Source organism: Carcharhinus amblyrhynchos, chromosome 28 (assembly GCF_965287045.1).
Source record: "Carcharhinus amblyrhynchos chromosome 28, sCarAmb.v2.hapA, whole genome shotgun sequence".
Taxonomy (NCBI): Eukaryota; Metazoa; Chordata; class Chondrichthyes; order Carcharhiniformes; family Carcharhinidae; genus Carcharhinus; species Carcharhinus amblyrhynchos.
Genome location: NC_137351.1, coordinates 2,841,075 through 2,862,052, shown reverse-complemented (window position 1 = coordinate 2,862,052; position 20,978 = coordinate 2,841,075). Strand labels below are relative to the sequence as shown.

Below are 20,978 nucleotides of genomic sequence, written 5' to 3'. Positions count from 1 at the left end.
ACACTGCCTGGTTCATGGCACATGTGTTCAACATGAGGCAAAAGAAATAGAGAGGATCAGAGGACAGGGGGAAAAGGCAGGAGGATGGGGTTGAGAAACATATCAGCCATGATCGAAAGGTAGAGCAGAGTCAATGGGTTGAATGGCCAAATTCAGCTCCTATATCTTATGGTCAAATGGTGTGAGCAGAAACATGTGGGTGCACTTTGCACTGATTGGGCCCAACTCTCCCCCAATCAATTCACAGACATGTGATCACCCAATCACAACACAATCTTCCTATTTAAATTCAAATAAAATACATCTGATTGGCTTGTAACTCAAACGCCCTGTACCTTGTTTACACATTTACAACGATTCCAGCCTGAAGTAGATTTCCTATTCAAATTAGGCACAATATTAGATGGAGAAGTGCACAACTTGACATTACATGTTCAAATTTCAGCACATTTAGTTTAACATTGCAAGAACCTTCTTTCCTCTTTATGATGGAGCTTAAAACTAGAAATAAAACTTTAAAGTTGGCATGGGTGAGTTGGGCCAAAGGGCCTGTTTCCATGCTGTAGATCTCTATGAGGAAAGTTCAGCAGATTATCCGCACAGGCCTTAAATTAAGTGAAAGAAACTCCAAGCCATCAATTTTGACTATTCAACCCTTGATGAGTTATATTCTACAGATGGCTTTCTTGTAGTCACTGATGCAATGCTTCCACATTGTTACGTTAAAGCGTACCCTGTCCAAATAATCATTGATTCCTTTTATAATTGGTTATTTATCCATCTCTTTTTAAAGAAGGTAGTCAGAATTGTGACAAATTGAATAACCTTAGAATCCTACAGTGCAGAAGGAGGCCATTCAGTCCATCGAGTCTGTGCTGACCACAATCCCACCGCATCCCCATAATCACATGCATTTACCCTAGGTAGCCCCCCTGACACTAAGGGGCAATTTAGCCTGGCTACTCCACCCAACACACACAGCTCTGGACTGTGGGAGGAAACCCACACCAACATGGGGAGAATATGCAAATTCCACACAGACAGTGACCCAGAATTTGAACCTGGGACCCTGAATCTGTGAGTCAGCGGTGCTAACCATTGTGACCCCATGCTCCCAGCAGAGTCTCGAGTGCAGGGAGTTTGAATTGGTGCACTGGGATTACACAATTGTGGAGTTCTGTTGGAGTGATGCACCCTGTCAGTGCAGAATCACACAACCTTTCATTCAATCTCTAATCTTTCTCGAGGTTGCCTGTTACTTTGGGCTGCCATTTTAAATTAGGTTCTGCAACTAAGTTTATGGTGCATGAACATGATTTATTTCAACTTGCAATGAAATGTTCAGGTTGTATTTCACCATTTGATTATCACTGACAGCCGCTTTCTATTCACTGGAAGTATCCAGTCAATGATTGATAATCATTGCCATCTATTCCCTCTAACACTTTTGCCAGTAGACAACCATTGATTACGTTGATATTTCCCATTTCCTGAACCGATACGTTTTATTTCTTTTTAGCTTGTTAAATGTCAATTGTTATTCTTAAACTGACATATTTCAATTGGGTTAAACGCCATTATTACGCCTATTATACTGGTCACTTGGCCATGGTGTTTAGTATGTCAGTAGTAAATGGGCGGCACGGGAGCACAGTGGTTAGCACTGCTGCCTCACAGCACTAAGGACCCGGGTTCAATTCCAGCCTCGGGTCACTGTCTGTGTGGACTCTGCATGTTCTCCCCGTGTCTGAGTGGGTTTCCTCCGGGTGCTCCGATTTCCTCCCACACTCCAAAGATGTGTGGGTTAGGTTGATTGGCCATGATAAATTGCCTCTTCCTGTTAAGGGGACTAGCTAGGGTAAATACATGGGGTGATAGGGATAGAACCTGGATGGGATTGTCATCAGTGCAGGCTTGATGGGCTGAATGGCCTCTTCCTGCACTGATGAGATTCTATGAAATGTTAATAATTCGAAGATCTATTTTCCTTCATCTCAATTTTTCATTACCACAAACAAGTGATCCAGAATCAACATCTGCAGAAAGTCCACCATAATCAGCAATTCCTCTGTAAACCCCAGGATTGGCTTACGAGGAGAGATTGAAGAAACTGGGCTTGTATCCGGTAAACTTTCAAAGAATGATAAGAGATCTCGCTGAGACTTACAACATCCTTACAGGGCATGGAAGGTTCAATGTGGGTGAGCCTAAGACCAGAGGGCAGCTTCAGAACAAGGGGCAGGTCATTTAAGACTGAGGTGAGGATGAATTTCTTCATTCAAGAGGGTGGTGAACCTTTGCTTTCTCTACCCCAGAAGGGTTTAGAAGCTCAATCATGTTCAGGACAGATCTCGATAGATTTCTGGATACTAGTGACATTAAGGACATTGAGTGGCAGAAAATAGCACAGAGATAGATGAATAATCATAGAATCCCCACAGTGCAGTAGGAAGCCATTTGGCCCATCGTCTGCATCGACAGTCTGACAGAGCATTTAACCCAGGCCCTAATTCCTGTAACCCCATGTATTTACCCCTCTAATACCCCTGACCTACACATCTTGGGAAGTTTAGAAGCAATTTAGCACGTCCAATCCACCTAACCTGCACATCTTTGGAGGAAACTGGAGCACCTAGAGGAAACCCACACAGACATGGGGAGGATGTGCAGACTCCACACAGACAGTGACCCAAGGCCAGAATTGATCCTGGGTCCCTGTGAGGCAGCAGCGCTAATCAATGTGCCACCATGATCTGTTTGAATGGGAGAGCAGGCTCGATGGGCCGAATGGTCTGCCGTTCCTATTTTCCGGTTTCCTCGCACAGTCTGAAAGACGTGCTGGTTAGGGTGCATTGACCTGACCAGGCGCCGGGCTGTGGTGACTAGAGGAATTTCACAGTAACTTCACTGCAGTGTTAATGTAAGTCTTACTCGTGATTAATAAATAAACTTTAACTTTAACTATTTCCTTTGCAAGTCTAGCTTTTTATCATAACTAGCTTTTCTCAATTGCTAAAACATTTTTAAGACCCACCTAGGTTCATTACCATTAAATCCATAAGTTGACACCTTTTTAACGAGGCTCAGATGCACCTTCTTCAGTACGATATAAATCACACCCATTTGGATATTCTTCAGCCATTGAATTAGCTTTCTGCTCAAAGACCCATGACAGATTTGTGAGGTATGATTTATTGTTGCTGACATATTTCCCCATTACGGGTCTCTGCGTCTTAGATAAATGTTGACAGCATTCAATAAAATACCCGAGTATTTCCAATGAACACTGCATGTTTGATTGTTGCAAAACCTCAGAAAAATATCTCGCCCCTTTCTTTCATCACTGGCATTAAGTATTCCTTAGGGCCAACCTTTACCTTGTGAATTCTAAACATATTCAAAATAAAATAAAGGACTTTTCACTTCCAATACAGGAACAGGTACTCAAGAACTTTAATTTGTTGTTTCTCTTTCCAAATGTTTTGGCTACAATCCCCTTATTAAATTTATTACCAAAAATATTGGCTGGAATTCTTCAACCTCATCCACGGCTGGGATTCTCCATTCCTGCTGCTGTGAATGGAGCTTTGGCTGAGTGCCAAATGTGCCAGTCTCATTGGCAATGGTAGCAGGGCATGTGAGGCTGGAAAGTTCCGGCCATTATCTGGAATATCATCAAAATCTTTGGAAGTGGCATTAGAGTGGCACAGTGGTTAGCACTGATGCCTCACAGCACCAGGGACCCAAGTTCAATTCTCAGCTTGGGTCACTGTCGGTGTGAAGTTTGTACATTCTCCCCGTATCTGTATGGGGTTTCCTCTGGGTGCTCCAGTTTCCTCTCAGAGTCCAAAGATGTGCAGGTAGGTGGATTGGCCATGCTAAATTGTCCCTTAGTCTCAGGGGGACTAGCTAGGATAAATAACGGGGTTACAGGGATAGGGCCTGGGTGGGATTAGAACATAAGAACGTAAGAAATAGGAGCAGGAGTAGGCCATCCACCCCTTCGAGCCTGCCCCGCCATTCAATAAGATCATGGCTGATCTGTCGTGTCTCAGTTCCACATTCCCGCCCTCTCCCCATAACCCTTAATCCCCTCGCTTATCAAAAACCCATCAACCCGCGTCTTAAATATATTTAGCGAGGCAGCCTCCATCACTTCAACGGGCAGAGGGGGATTGTGATTCCTGCAGACTTGATGGGCCGAATGGCCTCCTTCTGCGCAGTAAAATTCTATGAAGTGGGAAAAAAAGGGCACAGGAAGGGGAGTGTAGGTATATTTGAATTCAATTATGTTGCTAGGGTTGCAATATGACCAGTTAAGAGTTCCGCATTATTATACATTTGTATTAATTTTTATTAGCTTATTGAGCTCTGTTGTATTAATGAGTTCATGTATTCACTGGATGTGACATTTTAGTCCCTAGTGTGGGAAACAGGCAGAAAGGCAGCTGCCACATAAGAGAGCACACACCCATAAATAAAACGCAGGTGTTTTTAACCCTCAGTGCTCACTGACATCATTCTCCAATGTTCTTTGATTAGCAGGAGATTATTGGCGACACGCTGACACAGTGGTTAGCACTGCTGCCTCACATTGTCAGGGACCCAGGTTCAATCCCCAGCTTGGGTCACTGTCTGTGTGGAGATTGGACATTCTCCCTGTGTCTGCGTGGGTTTCCTCTGGGTGCTCCGGTTTCCTCTCACAGTCTGAAAAATGTGCTGGTTAGGTGGATTGACAATGTCAAATTCTCGCTCAGTGTACCTGAACAGGTGCCAGAGTGTGATGACTATGGGATTTTCACAGTGACTTCATTGCAGTGTTAATGTAAGCCTACTTGTGACACTAGTAAATAAACTTTTCATAAAAATCCATCTGCCTCACTAAAGTCCTGCATTGAAGGAAATCTGCCATTCTTACCTGGTCTGGCTTGCACATGACTCCTGGCTGATGGCAGTCTTCTTGACTTTTAACCACCTTCTGAAATGGTCAAGAAGCTACTCTGTTGTATCAAACCACAACTAGGCGCACTGGCCGTGCTAAATTCTCTCTCAGTGTACCCGAACAGGTGCCAGAGTGTGGCAACTCAGAGATTTTCACAGTAACTTCATTACAGTGTTAATGTAAGCCTACTTGTGACTAAAAAATAAACTTTTTTTTAATCAGTACTGTGCCTATAGTCTGGATCCATTCAATTCTATATTTCTATTAAAGGGATCAGAGGATGTGAGGGGAAGTGGGGGGAGAATCAGGATATTGAATTCAATGATCAGCCATGATCAATATGAATGGGGAGCAGGTTCAAAGGGCTGAATGGCCTCCTCCTCACTCTAGTTTCTACATTTCTATGTAAAAAAACAGCTCACCACCACCTTCTGAAGGGAAATTAGACAATGGCAATAAATGCTGCTCTTGCAAATGAGTTCCACATTCCACGAATAAACATATAGAAAATTCTTTGGAGTTTATATCAAGATCAGTAGGATTATATAGATGATGGTTTAGGACTTTTGAAAATATTCTAGGGTTCATTCATTCATTCGAATCGACGAGGGTTCAGTACTTGGTGCGAGGTTTAAATTGGTTTTCTTTTATTGAATAAAACTTAAGAAACAATTAACATGACAGAAGCAAGAAGACAGCAAACTTGGGGACTGGTTTCATAGCCAGACCCTCTACAAAAACATGTAGTGAGATGAACAAAATCTAAGAATTGAATCTCAAAAACAAACTGAAAACTGAACACACAGTTCCAAACTATATTTCAATTCCTTTCTCATTATTGGAACTGTTTTTCGCAGTTTGTCTCAGTCTGAGAAAACATGTCTTGCAGCTGCTGTTATGAAAATTTTGTTTTGCCTGCTGTGTACCCTTTAGGAATGCAGTCAATTTCTAGCTAACTCTTCCGAGTTTTAAAATGTAGTCAAGTTAGCAGTCAATTTTTTAAGCTTGTTAGTTACATAGGCAAAAATGAAATGTTTGCATTGATGAAGTCTTTGCATAGACTGAAGCAAACAGGGCTAAGCATACACAGGATCTCTCAATATCATATTGAAAATTGGAAGGGAATACTTTAACATGGAAACCATAGCATTCTAAATGTTGTCCTGGTTTGTGCAACAATGAAACTATTCCATTAAAACAAATGCTGTGTTACACAGTTGATATTTAATCCTGTGCATTGATATCATGCCCAGTTGAATTAATTTACAAAACTATCCTGTTATAACTGACCTGTGTTTGCATCAATATCTCAGAGTGATCGGGCAGAGGGAGAGACGGTAGGGGAGAGTCTGAGTTGAGTTCTTCCGAATCAACAATCTGGAACGTCTCCGAAATTTTAAAAGGTATTTCATCCAAGAAAGTTGAGGATCCCCCTAAACAGGAAAATATTCAGGTAAATGTAAGAATCAAACTCTGTATTACAGCAGGTTTCCCAGATACGCTGATGCTTTATCTTATGAGATAATCATCACCCTTGAAAAGCATGGTTACGAAATAGAATTCGCTCTGAGAATCTCTATCCAAACTGTGTTCAGTATTTCACTGGTTTGCTAGCACCCAATTCATGGCCAAGGAAATACATTTAAGTTAAAAGTAGTGTTAGTTTGACTCATTGCTGAAAGCTGAGTCAAAGCTGTGCTCGAGAACCTGATCACAAAGCAGCCCCGTTTGATTGGCACCACATCCACAAACATCTACTCCCTCCACCCACCGATGCTCAGTAGCAGCAGTGCGTACCATCTACAGGATGCACTGCAGCAATTCATCAAAGATCCTTAGACAGCACCTCCCAAACCCACGACCATTCCCATCCAGAAGGACAAGGGCAACATCACCACCTGCAAGTTCCCCTCCAAGCCATTCACCATCCTGACTTGGAAATATATCGCTGTTCCTTCGCAGTCACTGGGTCAAAATCCTGGAGTTCCCTCTGTAACGATATTGTGGATCAACCCACTGCACATGGACTGCAGCGATTCAAGAAGGCAGCTCTCCACCACCTTCTCAGAAACAATTAGGGATGGGCAATAAATGCTGGCCAGCCAGCGACACCCATGTCCCACGAATGAATAAAAAATATACCTAAGCTGACACGTGTAAAACCTCAGCACACAAGATAAATATTGATCCAAAGGCATGCAAAAGAAAAAGTATTATTTGAAGATGGAGGGTGGGGCGGTGGTGGGAGCCCGTCACTATTTTCTCTCAGGTAACACTATCATCACCTGTGAAAAATTACCCCTCTGGATTTTGTATCTCTCCCTTCTCACCTTAAACTTGTGGCCTTTAGTTTGAGACTCTCCTACCTTTGGGAAAAGATATTGACTATCTCGCTGACCTGTGCCCCTCATTATTTTATAGACCTCTATAAGATCACCCCTAAGTCTCCTACGCTCCAGGGAAAAAAACTTCCAGTCTATTCAGCCTCTCCTTATAACTCAAACCAACAAGTCCCAGTAGTATCCTAGTAAATCTTTTCTTTCCAGTTTAATAATATCCTTTCTACCATTGGATTGGTTGAGCTATTCACTAATCTCAGGTGCTGCTTGTGGGATCTTGCTGTCCACCGATTGGCTATTGCTTGACCTTTTAGAACAATAATGAACACACTTCAAAACAAATTCATTGGCTGTGACACTGTTTGGGACGTTGCCCCCCAGTGGAGTGCCCTCCACTGTGCTTTCCTCATTGTAAAGCTCCATCCTCTTTTAAATCCTCAGCATATCTGCGTCATCAGAAATAGATTCAGAATTCTCACCAGTTTAAATGTTTAAATTGTGATTCACATGAAACAAGTTCATTATCAATACATTGATAACAAAAGGTTAGCATACAGGTACAGGCAGTAATTAGAAAAGCTAATGGAATGGTGTAATTTATCGTGAGGGGAACTGATTGCAAAAGTAGGGAGGTTATGCTTCAGTTGGACAGGGTAACGGTGAGATCACATCTGGAGTATTGTGTACCGTACTGGTCTCCTTATTTAAGGAAAAACGTTAATGCGTTAGAAGCAGTTCAGACAAGATTTACTCGACTAATACCAAGGAATGGGCGGGTTGTCTTATGAGGAAAGGTTGGAGAGGTCAGGTTTGTATCCATTGGAGTTTATAGAGTAAGATTAACTTTAAGATCCAGTGCTCCAAGATAATTAAAATAAATATTTATTTATTTATGCCTTGCTAAATATTTCTCATGATATTTCAAGTAACGGTCCTTTTCCTTTGTTTAGCTGAGAAATCTGGAGGAAGGCTTTCATTTGAAGATAAGATAAAAATAAATGATCTATAGGGTTATTGTGCAGAGGATGTTTTCTCTGGTAAGAGAATCTAGAACAGGGGGGTCCCTGTTTAAGAAGAAAGGATTGCTCATTTAAGACAGAGATGAGGATAAATCTTTTCTCTCAGAGGATAGTGAGTCACTGGAACTCTCTTCCTTGAAAGGCATGATTTGATTTGATTTGATTTGATTTGATTTATTTTTGTCACATGTATTAGTATACAGTGAAAAGTATTGTTTCTTACGCACTATACAGACAAAGCATACTGTTCATTGAGAAGGAAAAGAGAGAGTGCAGAATGTAGTGTTACAGTCATAGCTAGGGTGTAGAGAAAGATCAACTCAATGTGAGGTAGGTCCATTCAAAAGTCTGACAGCAGCAGGGGAGAAGCTGCTCTTGAGTCGGTTGGTGCGTGACCTCAGGCTTTTGTATCTTCTTCCCGATGGAAGAGAGAATGTCCGGGTTATGGGGGGGCCTTCATCATGCCGGCTGCTTTTCTAAGGCAGCGGCAAGTGTGGACAGAATCAATGAATGGGAAGCTGGTTTACGTGATGAATTAGGTTACATTCACCACACTTTGTAGTTTCTAATGGTCTTGGGCAGAGCAGGAGCCATACCAAGCTGTGATACAACGTGGTCAAGAAGGCGTATGGTGTACTGGCCTTCATTAATCAAGGGATTGAGCTTAGGAATCGGGAGATAATGCTGCAACTTTATAAGACCCTTGTCAGGCCTCACTTGGAGTACTGTGCGCAGTTCTGGTCGCCTCACTATAGGAAGGACGTAGAAGCTATTGAAAGGGTACAGAGGAGATTTACAAGGATGTTGCCTGGACTGGGAGGCATGCCTTATGAAGTTAGGTTGAGTGAGCTGGGACTCTTCTCCCTGGAGAGACGAAGGTTGAGAGGCGACCTGATAGAAGTTTATAAAATGTTGAGAGGAATAGATAGGGTGGATTCTCAGAGGCTATTTCCCCGGGTTGAAATGGTCGCTACGAGAGGACACAGATTTAAGGTGCGGGGAGGGAGGTTCAGAAGTGATGTTAGGGGTAAGTTTTTCACTCAGAGGGTGGTGAGTGAATGGAATCGGCTGCCGTCAGTGGTGGTGGAGGCGAACTCGCTGGGGTCTTTTAAAAGACTTCTGGATGACTATATGGGATTTAATGGGATTGGGGGTTATAGATAGGTCTATAGATTGGTAGGTGTTGATGTGATCGGCGGCGCAACTCGTGGGCCGAAGGGCCTGTTTGTGCTGTAGTGTTCTATGTTCTATGGCACACCTGTAGTTCCCTTTTGTAGTGGAAGCAGAATCTTTGACTGGGTTTAAAGCAGAGCTGGATAGAACAAGGGGGTGAAAGGTTATCAGGGGTAGATTATCTCATTGAGCTTACAGCCAGATCAACCATGATCTTAGTGAATGGTGGAGCAGAGCTTGAGGGGCCGAGTGGCCTAACTCCTGCTCCTAATTTGTAAGTTTGTGCGTGTCTGCTGCAACACAGAACTCGTAACATCACCCTGCATTATTGGCCTAATTTCCTCACCGCCCTTTGATCACTCTGCTGATGTGGAACAAATTGTTTCAATTTCATTTCCATCTATTTCTGAATTTACAGTCTGCTACTTATCTAAATGGATGCCATGTGCTGGAGTTGGCATGACGTTGCTGCATTGCATTCTGGAATGTTGATACTGGCTTAGAGATTGCTTACCTTATAACTGAGATTATGCTTGCATTGAACTAACTAATCATTGGATCAGGAGCACCAGACATGTTTTTATTATATGTGGATGCAGTTTGACATGGGATTTTTAGACTGAGTGTTTGCACAATTTGATTGGATTGCTATCAGTGCAAATTTTCCAGTGCTCCAAGATAATGAAAATAATTTACCCGCTTCTAATTTATTTATACCCTTTGTTGCTTCGCCTTGCTAAATATTTCTCATGACATTTCAAGGAACAGTCCTTTTCCTTTGTTTCGCTGAGAAATCTGGATGAAGGCTTTCATTTGAAGATAAGGTAAAAATAAATGACGTACATTTCTGTAGCACCCAGTCACATCTGAGGGTGCACTTTACATTATAGATACTGCACTGATGTGAAACTGATAACACAGTGAGAATCCAGTTGAGGTTGGGATCAAATGCGGGTTACTGTCCCCGCACTGTGTTAGGAATAGCCACGTGACACAATTTTTACAGAATTGGTCAATCAATGTCCAGAGTGGTGGTGGACAGTCTGCCACCAGGGGGTCATGTGTAGCTCATCTGGGTTCGGAGTGACGCTCAGGAGACATTTTGTTGACTGTTGCCCATCTACAGGGTTACCAAATTCCACCGATTTCCACCTGTATGGGTTTTTCCGGCTGGTATGATTGAAGTGATTCACACACAAAGCAAGAGCACCTGAATCACTGAATCCTTACAGTGCAGATGGAGGCCATTTGGTCTATTGAGTCCATACTGTCTCTCCAGCCAACATCCCCCCCCACACCTTCGCACTCTAACCAATAATCCCACGTATTTACCTTAGCTAATCCCCCCGGCCCACACATCTTGAGAAACTAATGGGCAATTTAGCCTGGCCGATCCTCCTTATCTGCACATCTTTGGACTGTGGGTGGAAACCAGAGCACCCGGGGACACAATTTAAAAATAAGGAGTCTCCCAGTTAAGACATGGAAGAGAAGAATTTATTGCTTTCAGAGGTTCATAAGTCTTTGGAAATCTCTTCCCCAGAGAGCGATGACGCAGGGTCAATGAATATTTTAAAGGCAGAAGTAGACAGATGCTTGGCTGAGAAGAGTGTCAGAGGGTATTGGGGGATGGGCTGAAGCCCCAATCAAATCAACTATGATCTTATTGAATTGCAGAACAGGCTCGAGAGGCCTAATTGTTCACTCCTGCTCCTAATTTGTCTGTTCATATGTATATTTGTATGAAATGCGTGAGGTTAATTAAAGTTTACTCGTCAAATCATTGAATCCCTACAGTGCTGAAGCAGGCCATTCATCCCATCGAGTCTGTGCTGACCCACTCCAACTGAGTATCTTTACCAGATCCTACACACGTAATCCTATGTATTTACACCATTAATCCAGCTAACCTGCACATCCTTCCATGGGAGGAAACCGGAGCACCCGGAGGAAACCCATGCAGACACGGGGAGAATGTGCAAACTCCACACAGACAGTGACCCAAACTCGGAATCGGATCCCTGGCGCAGCCGTGCTAACCACCGTGCCACCCAATGAGGTATACGCTGATTGCTCGCAACATTGGCTGTGAGAGCTGTGCATCCTTCTGTGCCCAAAGTGTAAATAATATTTTTTCTACCGTTTGAAGTTGATGACAATTCTAAAAATATATACCCGATTCAGCATTTTTTATAACTGGTTATGAAATGTGGATTAAATGTATTTAATCTTATTCGAAGGTCGTGGTGAGTGAACAAGCTCAATTTCAATCTTGCGGCCCACTGAGATGAAGGTGGGCCAATCACGGAGTCATAGAGGTTTACAGCATGGGAACAGGCCTTTCGGACCAACTTGTCCGTGCAACCCTTTTTTTAACCCCTAAGCTAGTCCCAATTGCTCACATTTGGCCCTTATCCCACTATACCCAACTTACCCATGTAACTCTCTAAATGCTTCTTAAACAACAACATTGTACCTGTCTCTACTATTACCTCTGGCAGCTTGCTCCAGACACTCACCACCCTCTATGTGAAAAAATTGCTCCTCTGGACCCTCTTGTATCCCTCCCCTCTCACCTTACTCTGATGCCCTCTAGTTTTGGACTCCCCTACCTTTGGGAAAAGATGTTGACTATCTAGCTGATCTGTGCCCCTCATTATTTTATAGACCTCTATCAATGGGGGAAGGGGGGATGATTAGAATTGTATAAAAACTGGAAGACAGCAGATCGCTCGGAGCTTTGTAGGGCTGTGGGAGTGTTGGATGACCTCAGGTTCACGGAGGATGAGTTGTCGGAGAGCAGGAATACCCTCAGATAGAGAAGACTGACTGGCTGGCGGACATTGGTCTCTGCCCTGGGAAAATGAATGGGGCCCAATCACTAGCCTAGGCTGCCTATTACTGATCCAGTGAATGCGCTCAATGAATTCAGGGTTCTGGATGGGTTCCCTAAATTTAAGAGCAGATAATGAGTCCCCCCCCCCCCCCCCCCCCCCCCCACCCCACTTACAGGCTGCCAATACAGGCAAGGGAGAATGTTTAAACTTGTTCAAATTAGAAATAGCCACAACTGCGACACTGAGGAGGAAGAACCTTTCTACAGGACCCTCTGCAATCACAGATGGAACATTTGGTAAGCACAGAGTTTGCCTCCTTTCGGTGGCCAGAACATCAGCCATCATGGCGCGCCCCCCCTGCCCCCCATCTCCCACCCCTCTTCCCCTAACGAGCTACCCACGCCACTTGCAGGAACATAAGAACATAAGAACATAAGAAATAGGAGCAGGAGTAGGCCATCTAGCCCTTCGAGCCTGCCCCGCCATTCAATAAGATCATGGCTGATCTGTCGTGGCTCAGTTCCACTTTCCCGCCCTCTCCCCATAACCCTTAATCCCCTCTCTTATCAAGAACCCATCAACCCGCTTCTTAAAAATATTTAGCGAGGCAGCCTCCACCACTTCAACGGGCAGAGAATTCCAGAGATTCACCACCCTTTGAGTGAAGAAGTTCCTCCTCAACTCCGTTCTAAACCGCCTCCCCTTTATCTTGAGGCTGTGCCCCCTAGTCCTACTGTCTTTTTTGAGCGGGAAGAGTCTCTCCACCTCTATCCTATCCATCCCATTCATCATCTTATACGTCTCAATGAGATCTCCCCTCATTCTTCTAAACTCTAACGAGTACAAGCCTAGTTTATTCAGCCTCTCCTCATAGCTCAATCCCCTCAACTCCGGTATCAGATGTTGACAGATCAGCATGCGCTCTCTCCCTCTCTCACCGTGATTCTTCCGTCTGTCCATCTCTGGTCCCACCCCCACCAGGTTTGGAAAATTCAAAATTCACCCCCTGCTGTTTTTAATTTATTAGTATCACAAATAGGCTTACATTAACACTGCAATGAAGTTATTGTGTAAATCCCCTGAGATGCCACACTCCGGCCCCTGTTCGCCTACACTGAGGGAGAATTTAGCATGGCCAATGCACCTCTAACCAGCATGTCTTCCGGACTGTGGGAGAAAACCGGAGCACCCGGAGGAAACCCACGCAGATATGGGGAGAATGTGCAAACTCCACACGGACAGTGACCCAAGCCAGGAATCGAACCTGGGTCCCTGTCACTGTGAGGCAGCAGTGCTAACCACTGTGCCACCGCATCACCCCAGACAGCGGTCGGGATACAACTCCGGAAAGAGTTTGGACTTTCGCTGCTGACCTACATTCAAAAATCAACACCAGGTTGAAGCTGGAACCATTTTCTAACAATACCGAACTGAGTGTGGATGTAACGTCTTCAAGTGTATCAGGAACGGCCAAGTACAACAGATACTTTACAATAAGCAAACACACACACCAGGAGGAGCCGATACCTCATTTCAAAGACATTAGCCCGAGTAGCACTGAAATCTCCACGGAAACCTCTCCGCATTATTTAACCCTCGAAGGCATAGATATAGAAGCATGGAACCACAGAGTCCCTACAGTGCAGAAAGAGGCCATTCAGCCCATTGAGTCTGCCCTGACTCTCCGAAAGAGCCCTGTCACCCTATCCCCATAACCCCACATATTTACCACAGCTACTTCACCTCACCTACATATCTTTTGACAATAAGAGGCATTGAAACTATTCAGTCACCCATCCTCCGCTGCTCTCTGTAGAATCAAATTCTCTCTGAAAAAATAAATTCCTTCTCGACCCCCCCCCTTGGATAGAAACCCTTTATCTTTAAACTCTGCCAGGCCTCTGGTTGGGGAGTGAGGATATCCATTCATGATGGACTGTGTGGGGCGGCACAGTGGCGCAGTGGTTAGCACTGCTGCCTACACAGCACCAGGGACCCAGGTTCGATTCTCGGCTTGGGTCACTGTCTGTGCGGAGTCTGCACGTTCTCCCCGTGTCTGTGTGAGTTTCCTCTGGGTGCTCTGGTTTCCTCCCACAGTCCAAGGATGTGAAGGTTAGGTGGAGTGGCTTTGGTAAATTGCCTCTTTAATGTCAGGGGGACTAGCAGGGTAAATATGTGGGTTATTGAGATGGAGCCTGGAGTGTGGTCAGTGCAGAATTGATGGGCCAAGTGGCCTCGTTCTGCACTTTAGGGATTCTATGATGGACCAAATTGTTGCTATTTGTTAAAAAAGTAGGTGATAGATCATTTAGAAAGGCCCATAGTTTGCAGGTCCTGTCCACCAGTGTTAACCGGGTGCTCCCACAATCCAAAGATGTGCTGGTTAGAGTGCATTGGCCGTGCTAAATTCTCCCTCCGTGTACCCAAACAGGAGTGTGATGACTCGGGGATTTTCACAGTAACTTCATTGCTGTGTGAATCTAAGCCGACTTGTGACTAATAAATAAACAAACTTTAACCTTATTGATGGGAGCACAGCTGCTAACTTTTATATAATACTTCTGGCCCACAATCGCCTTTCCGTGCTCGCATTCACTGGTGGAATTACTTACCCAAGCTGCTGTAAACCTCACTCTCGGAACTGCTCATGGTTACCGCACTTCCAGCAAGCACTCTGTAAGGGAACAATTGAGTAACAAATTCAGCAATGAAACTGGGGAGATCCAATGTCCTGTTGGTGGATTAAAGTCAATTTACTCAAACACTGCACGTAAAGATATTAAATCCTATATAATCGATGGAGACGTACACAGTGATGATATCTCTTGTCAGTCTGATAATTGTATTTCGGGTTTACTTCAGGTGATATTTCAATCAGGTGAACATTTCCGATCTCCCCCTCTCTCCTGTTTGCGTTGTGTTGTTGGGTTTATAATTAAACTGATGGGAGAACAAGCCAAACATAGGTTAATCTCCAGAAAGATTAACCCTCATGGACATATTCCCCCTCCCCCTACAATGTGAGTACTAGCAAACAGATTTGCCCAGTGTCACCATATGTTGCCACTGCAATAGGGACCAATAGGGAAATGCATATCGAAGCTTAGATCTGACGCTGGTGATTAACAAGCACGAACTCATCCCAAAACTGACCTTGACACGTACACACGCACACACACACCGACACAAACAACCACTGGCAAATCCCTTCTCATTGCTACACATTAGGGTTGTATTTTTAACGTTGATTGGTGTTGATATCAGATTAATAACTTCTCTCATTGTCCCTGGAGTTAAATCCTGTTGTGTTCCTATTTCAGATGCTGCGTAAAAATAATCATCCAAACAGATCCCCACCCCTATCCAAGAACACTGATTGGATTCTAGGACTGTTGATCTATATTTACAGTTTAATTCAGGTGGAAGTTCCTTGAGGAAATCCCCAATTATCTGTTCTAAAAGTTAGATTTTAGAGGCAATTCTGTGCCAAATTGCAATAAGAAAAACTGATGCTACAGTTAAGGAAGGGTGAGTTTAGTCAGAAATAAAACCAGGTTCTGGAAATCCGTAATTAGAATGGGGAGCTTCCACATCCAACGTTAACTAAAACAAATGTTAAAGACAGTATTAAATATAAAGAAAAAACACATACTTGCGCAAAGGCGAATGGCAGGTCAGAAAGCATAGAATCCCTACAGTGCAGAAAGAGGCCATTTGGCCCATTGAGTCTGTACCGACACCAATTCCACCCAGGCCCTATCCTCGCCACCTCACATATTTACTCTGCTAATCCCTCTAACCTACCCTAAGGTTAGGTTACTAAGGAGCAATTTAGCATGACCAATGCATCTAACATCTTTGGACTGTGGGAGGAAGCCAGACCCCTCTGAGGAAACCCACACAGACACAGGGAGAATGTGCAAAGTCCACACAGTGACCCAAGCCAGGAATCGAAGGTGGATCCCTGGCGTGGTGAGGCAGCAGCGCTAACCACTGTACTAACATGCCGTCCATCAGACTAATACCGAGAACGGGTGGGTTGTTTTATGAGGAATGTTGGAGACGTTAGGTTTATATCCATCAGAGTTTAGAAAAGTAAATGGTAACTTAATTGAAACCTTTAAGACATGAGGGGTATTGAAAGAGGGAATGTAGACAGCATGTTTCTTCTTGTTTGAGGATCTAGAATTAGGGATCTATGTTTATAAGTAAGGAGTCACTCATTTAAGATTGAAACAAGGAGAATTTATTTTCTCTCAGAGGGGTGTGAGTCTTTAGAACTCTCTTCCAAAAAATGCAGTGAAAGTAGGGGCTTTGAATATTTGTAACACAGCTAGATAGATACTTGATTACCAAGGGGGTGAAATGTTATTGGATATTGGTAGGAATGTGGGGTTGAAGTTACAATCACATCATTCATGAAACCATTGTCGATTTTGGTAAAAACTCACCTGGTTCACTAATGTCCTTTAGGGAAGGAAATCTGCCATCCTTACCTGGTCTGGCCTACATGTGACTTCACAGCCACAGAAATGTGGTTGACTCTCAACTGCCCTCTGAAATACCCTAGCATGCCAAGGGCAGATAGGAATGGGTAATAAACCCTGGCCCAACCAGCAACACCCACACTCCATGGACAAATTTTTAAAAAGCCATGATGTGGAGATCGGACTGGATTGGGCACATTGAGAAGTCTCACAGCACCAGGTTAAAGTCCAACAGGTTTATCTGGAATCACGAGCTTTGGGAGTTCTGTTCCTTTGTCAGGCTCTGAAAGCTGGTGATTCCAAACAAACCTGTTGGACTTTAACCTGGTGTTGTGAGACTTCTTACTGTAAAAAAGACATGATCTTATTGAATGGCAGAACAGGCCCGAGGGGCTGAATGGTCTACTCCTGCTCTTAATTGATGTGTTCATACTGTATCTGGAAAAGTAGGAACAGAACAAAATACTTTCTCAGGTCTGGACAAGATCGAGGGAGACGCCGGGTATTACATTTCTGATTTCCAGCATTCCTGGTTTCTTTAGAGTTAGGTGATAGACTGTGTGGAGGGCAGTGATTAGGGGTTAAAATGCTAATTAATGTGATTTCAGAACTACGTTGTGAGATCTATCCACGGATAACTATCACAAGTATTAATCTGCAGCTTAAAACATAAAACGAGAACCTTTAGCAAACTGGAGTCTCTTTTAAAAACAATACAAGAATTAAGAATGATTTTCTGACCCGCGTTACTGGAAAGGCTGGTGTTTAATATTGGAAATTTGTTGCCTCAGGAGACATCTTAAAAATTCCATCGATAAAATATTTTCTGGGAAATAGTTTGGCATTTACCCAAATGCTTTCTGTAAGATATTTAAAAAAATACATTGCTGCTAATCTTATTTTTTTTAAATTGTAACAGGAGGCAATTGGAGCAGAAATAGAGTCAGAGAGGTTTACAACATGGAAACTGGCCCTTCGGCCCAACTTGTCCATGCTGCCCTGTTTTTACCACTAAGCTAGTTCCCAATTGCCTGCATTTGGCCCATATCCTTCTATACCCATCTTACCCATGTAACTGTTTAAATGCCTTTTAAAAGATAAAATTGTACCCGCCTTTACTGCTACCTCTCGCAGTTCATTCCAGGCACTCACCATGCTCTGTGTGAAAAAAATGCCCCTCTCTGGACTCTTTTGTCAGACATGCAAATACTCAGACGTGCAAGCGATAGATACAGTGGCACAGAGTTTAGTACTGCTGCCTCAAAGTGCCAGGGGCCTGGGTTTGATTCTGGCCTTGGGTGAATGTCTGTGTGGAATTTGCACATTCTCCCCATGTCTGGGGTACTCTGGTTTCCTCCCACACTCCAAAGATGTGCAGGTTAGGTGGATTGGCTGTGCTAAATCAACCCTTATTACAAGATTTTGCAGCCTCGCTCATCCCAAAGCCATAAAGTCCCACCAGAGGTCAACAGACCTTCCCATTGTCCACTCCTCGCCTGCTCCAATTCCTGCAGCAGGCAGGGTGGTAAAATTCTGGCTTTGGTGTCCAAAGATCTGTAGGTTAGGGGATTCAGCAGGGTAAACATGTGGCTAGGGCCTGGGTGGGATGATCTGTCAGCGAGTGGATGCAGACTTGATGGGCTGAATGGCCTCCTACTATATTGTAGGAATTCTACAATTCTAAGAAAGATAATGGGAAGCCCATTAATCACAATAGAAACACAAATATAATGTGCTGGTGTGAAAAATACTTTAGAATAGATAGCAGCTTTCTTTGTGCTTTAAACTCTAAATATTAATATCAGCCTTGGAACTTTGCCCTTTCATCCCGATGTTTTATGTCACAAAAGATCATTAAATTCAAAACTGTGGAACACTCAGATATCAAAGCGCGGCTAAAGGAACATTGTTAATTTCAATATTATTAAAAAAATGCTTCCTGTAGATAAGTATCACCTTTATAAATATCATGATTCCTGGAAGTGAATAAAGTTCCACTGTGATTTTTATATCATTACTGCTGTTTGAGTTTGCTGAGTGTTGGGCTCTAGGTTTGGAAAAGGACAGCTTCTCCCAACTATGTTCATCACAGGTTGTTGTTGCAGAAAGTACTCTGTACATCCTGTGAGTGAGAGATGTCACCTCGATGGTTAGCTGATGAAATCAGTGATTACCGATTAGAGTTTCTTAGCCTGGTGAACATTCTGATCCAGTGGAATATTAATACAGCTCCGATCCCACGTCATTGATCAACTCTTATACAATATCCAGCATTTCTATAATAAACCATAGAACCCCTAAGGGGCAGAAGGAGGCCATTCGGCCCATCAAATCTACACCGACTCTCCAAAAGAGCATCTTTCCCTGACCCCTTCCCTGCCCGTAACCCTGCACATTTACAATAGCCAATCCACCTAACCTTGACATCTTTGGACACTAAGGGACAATTTAGCATGGTCAATCCACCTAACCTAGACATCATTGGACACTAAGGGACAATTTAGCATGGCCATCTAACCTGCACATCTCTGAACTGTGGGAGGGAACCAGAGTACCCAGAGGAAATCCACGCAGAACATGCAAACTCAACATGGACAGTCACCCAAAGCCAAAATTGAACCGGGGTCCTGGCACTGTGAGGCAGCAGTGCTAACCACTGTGCCATTCTATACAAAGAACAAAGAACAGTACAGCACAGGAAACAGGCCCTTCGGCCCTTCAAGCCTGTACAATAAGGAACACATCCTGAGGTGCTTCACAGGGATAGAAGAGAACCAAAGTTGACACAGAAAAGGGAATATTAAGAGAACTAATCAGAAGATTGGTTAAAGATGTCAATTTAATGGGGTCTTGCAGGAGGAAGGGGAGCTGGGATGGCAGAGAGCTTTAGGGAAGGGATTCCAGTGTTTAGGGCAAATGGGGAAACACACATGAGAGGAGAAGGAAGGCAAGAATTCTCAGAAGAGAACTAGAGGAGGGTACAGAGATAGAGAGAGGTGAGGACATGGGCTAGGGGTAGGGATTTAAGCACAAGGTTGGGAATTTTATGATCAAAGAGTTGCTGCACTGTGAGGAGCCACTGTAGATCGGGGGAGATGGGTGAATGGGACTTGTTGCAGTGCAAAGTACAGGCAGCAGAGTTTTGGATGAACTTCAAGTTGATAGAAAGTGAAAGAATGGAGGCTGCTCAGGAGAATGTTGGATCATTTTCATGTGGAGATATTGCAGTTGGAAGAAGGTTTCAGATTGGCTGAGGTGTGATGGAGACTGGGGATGTACAGAGGGGTCTTGGTGATGAAGATGATATAGCTGGTTTGGATATAAATGCCATCGATTTAGCCAAAACTGTTCATCTATAAACACAACAGCTCTTTAATAACATTGTTTTTACACCTGCCTCCTTTTGCCCACAGTACAGATTCAACCCTCTCATTCATTCCAGTGATATGGGCGTTATTGGCTAGGCCAGCACTTCTCTGCTCATCACTAATTGCTCTACAGAAGGTGGTGGTGAGTTGTCTTCTTGGTTGGCTGGAATCCATATGGCGCTGGTACAGCTACAGCGCTGTTATGGAGACAGTTGGAGGATTTTGACCCAGCAACAGTGAAGGGACACTGATATTTTCAAATCAGGATGGTGAGTGGCTAAAGGGGAACTTGCAGGTGGTGGTATCTGCTGCTCCAGTCCTGGGTTGTAGTGGTCATGGATTTGGAAGGTCTACAGAGTCTTGCTGAGTTGCCGCAGTGCATCTTGCAGATGGTATGCACTGATGGTTTTATTTATTTAATTTATTTGTGTCACATGTAGGCTTACAATAACACTGCAATGATATTACTGTGAAAATCCCTTGGCTCACACGCTCTGGTGCCTGTTTGGCTATGCCAAGGGAGAATTTAGCATGGTCAATGCACCTAACGTTTTCCGACTGTGGGAGGAAACCTGAGCACCCAGAAGAAACTCCCGCAGACATGGGAAGAATGTGCAGATTTCGCACAGATAATGACCCAAGCAGGGAACTGAATACAGGTCCCTGGTGCTGTGAGGTAGCAGTGCTAATCACTGGATAGTTAGAAGATTTTTTGGATAGTTAGGTTTTTCCCAGGGTGGAAGAGTCAATTGCTTAGGGGGCATAGGTTTAAGCTGCGAGGGGCAAGGTTTCAAGGAGATATACAAGGCAAGT

General features: G+C 43.8%; 1 protein-coding gene across 1 annotated transcript in view; it reads right to left on the bottom strand.

Annotated features, from left to right (window-relative positions):
• The window catches only part of ubap1lb (ubiquitin associated protein 1-like b), a 49,012-nt gene extending 33,703 nt beyond the window's left edge, over positions 1-15,309 (bottom strand). The window contains exons 1-3 of the mRNA XM_080214225.1: positions 15,120-15,309; positions 14,923-14,984; positions 6,233-6,375 (exon numbers count right to left, since the gene is read on the bottom strand). Of these exons, the coding sequence (XP_080070351.1) occupies positions 6,233-6,375; positions 14,923-14,959 (180 nt within the window). The 5' untranslated portion in view covers positions 14,960-14,984; positions 15,120-15,309. The remainder of the gene's footprint in view (positions 1-6,232; positions 6,376-14,922; positions 14,985-15,119) is intronic.
• Positions 15,310-20,978: the final 5,669 nt, after the last annotated feature.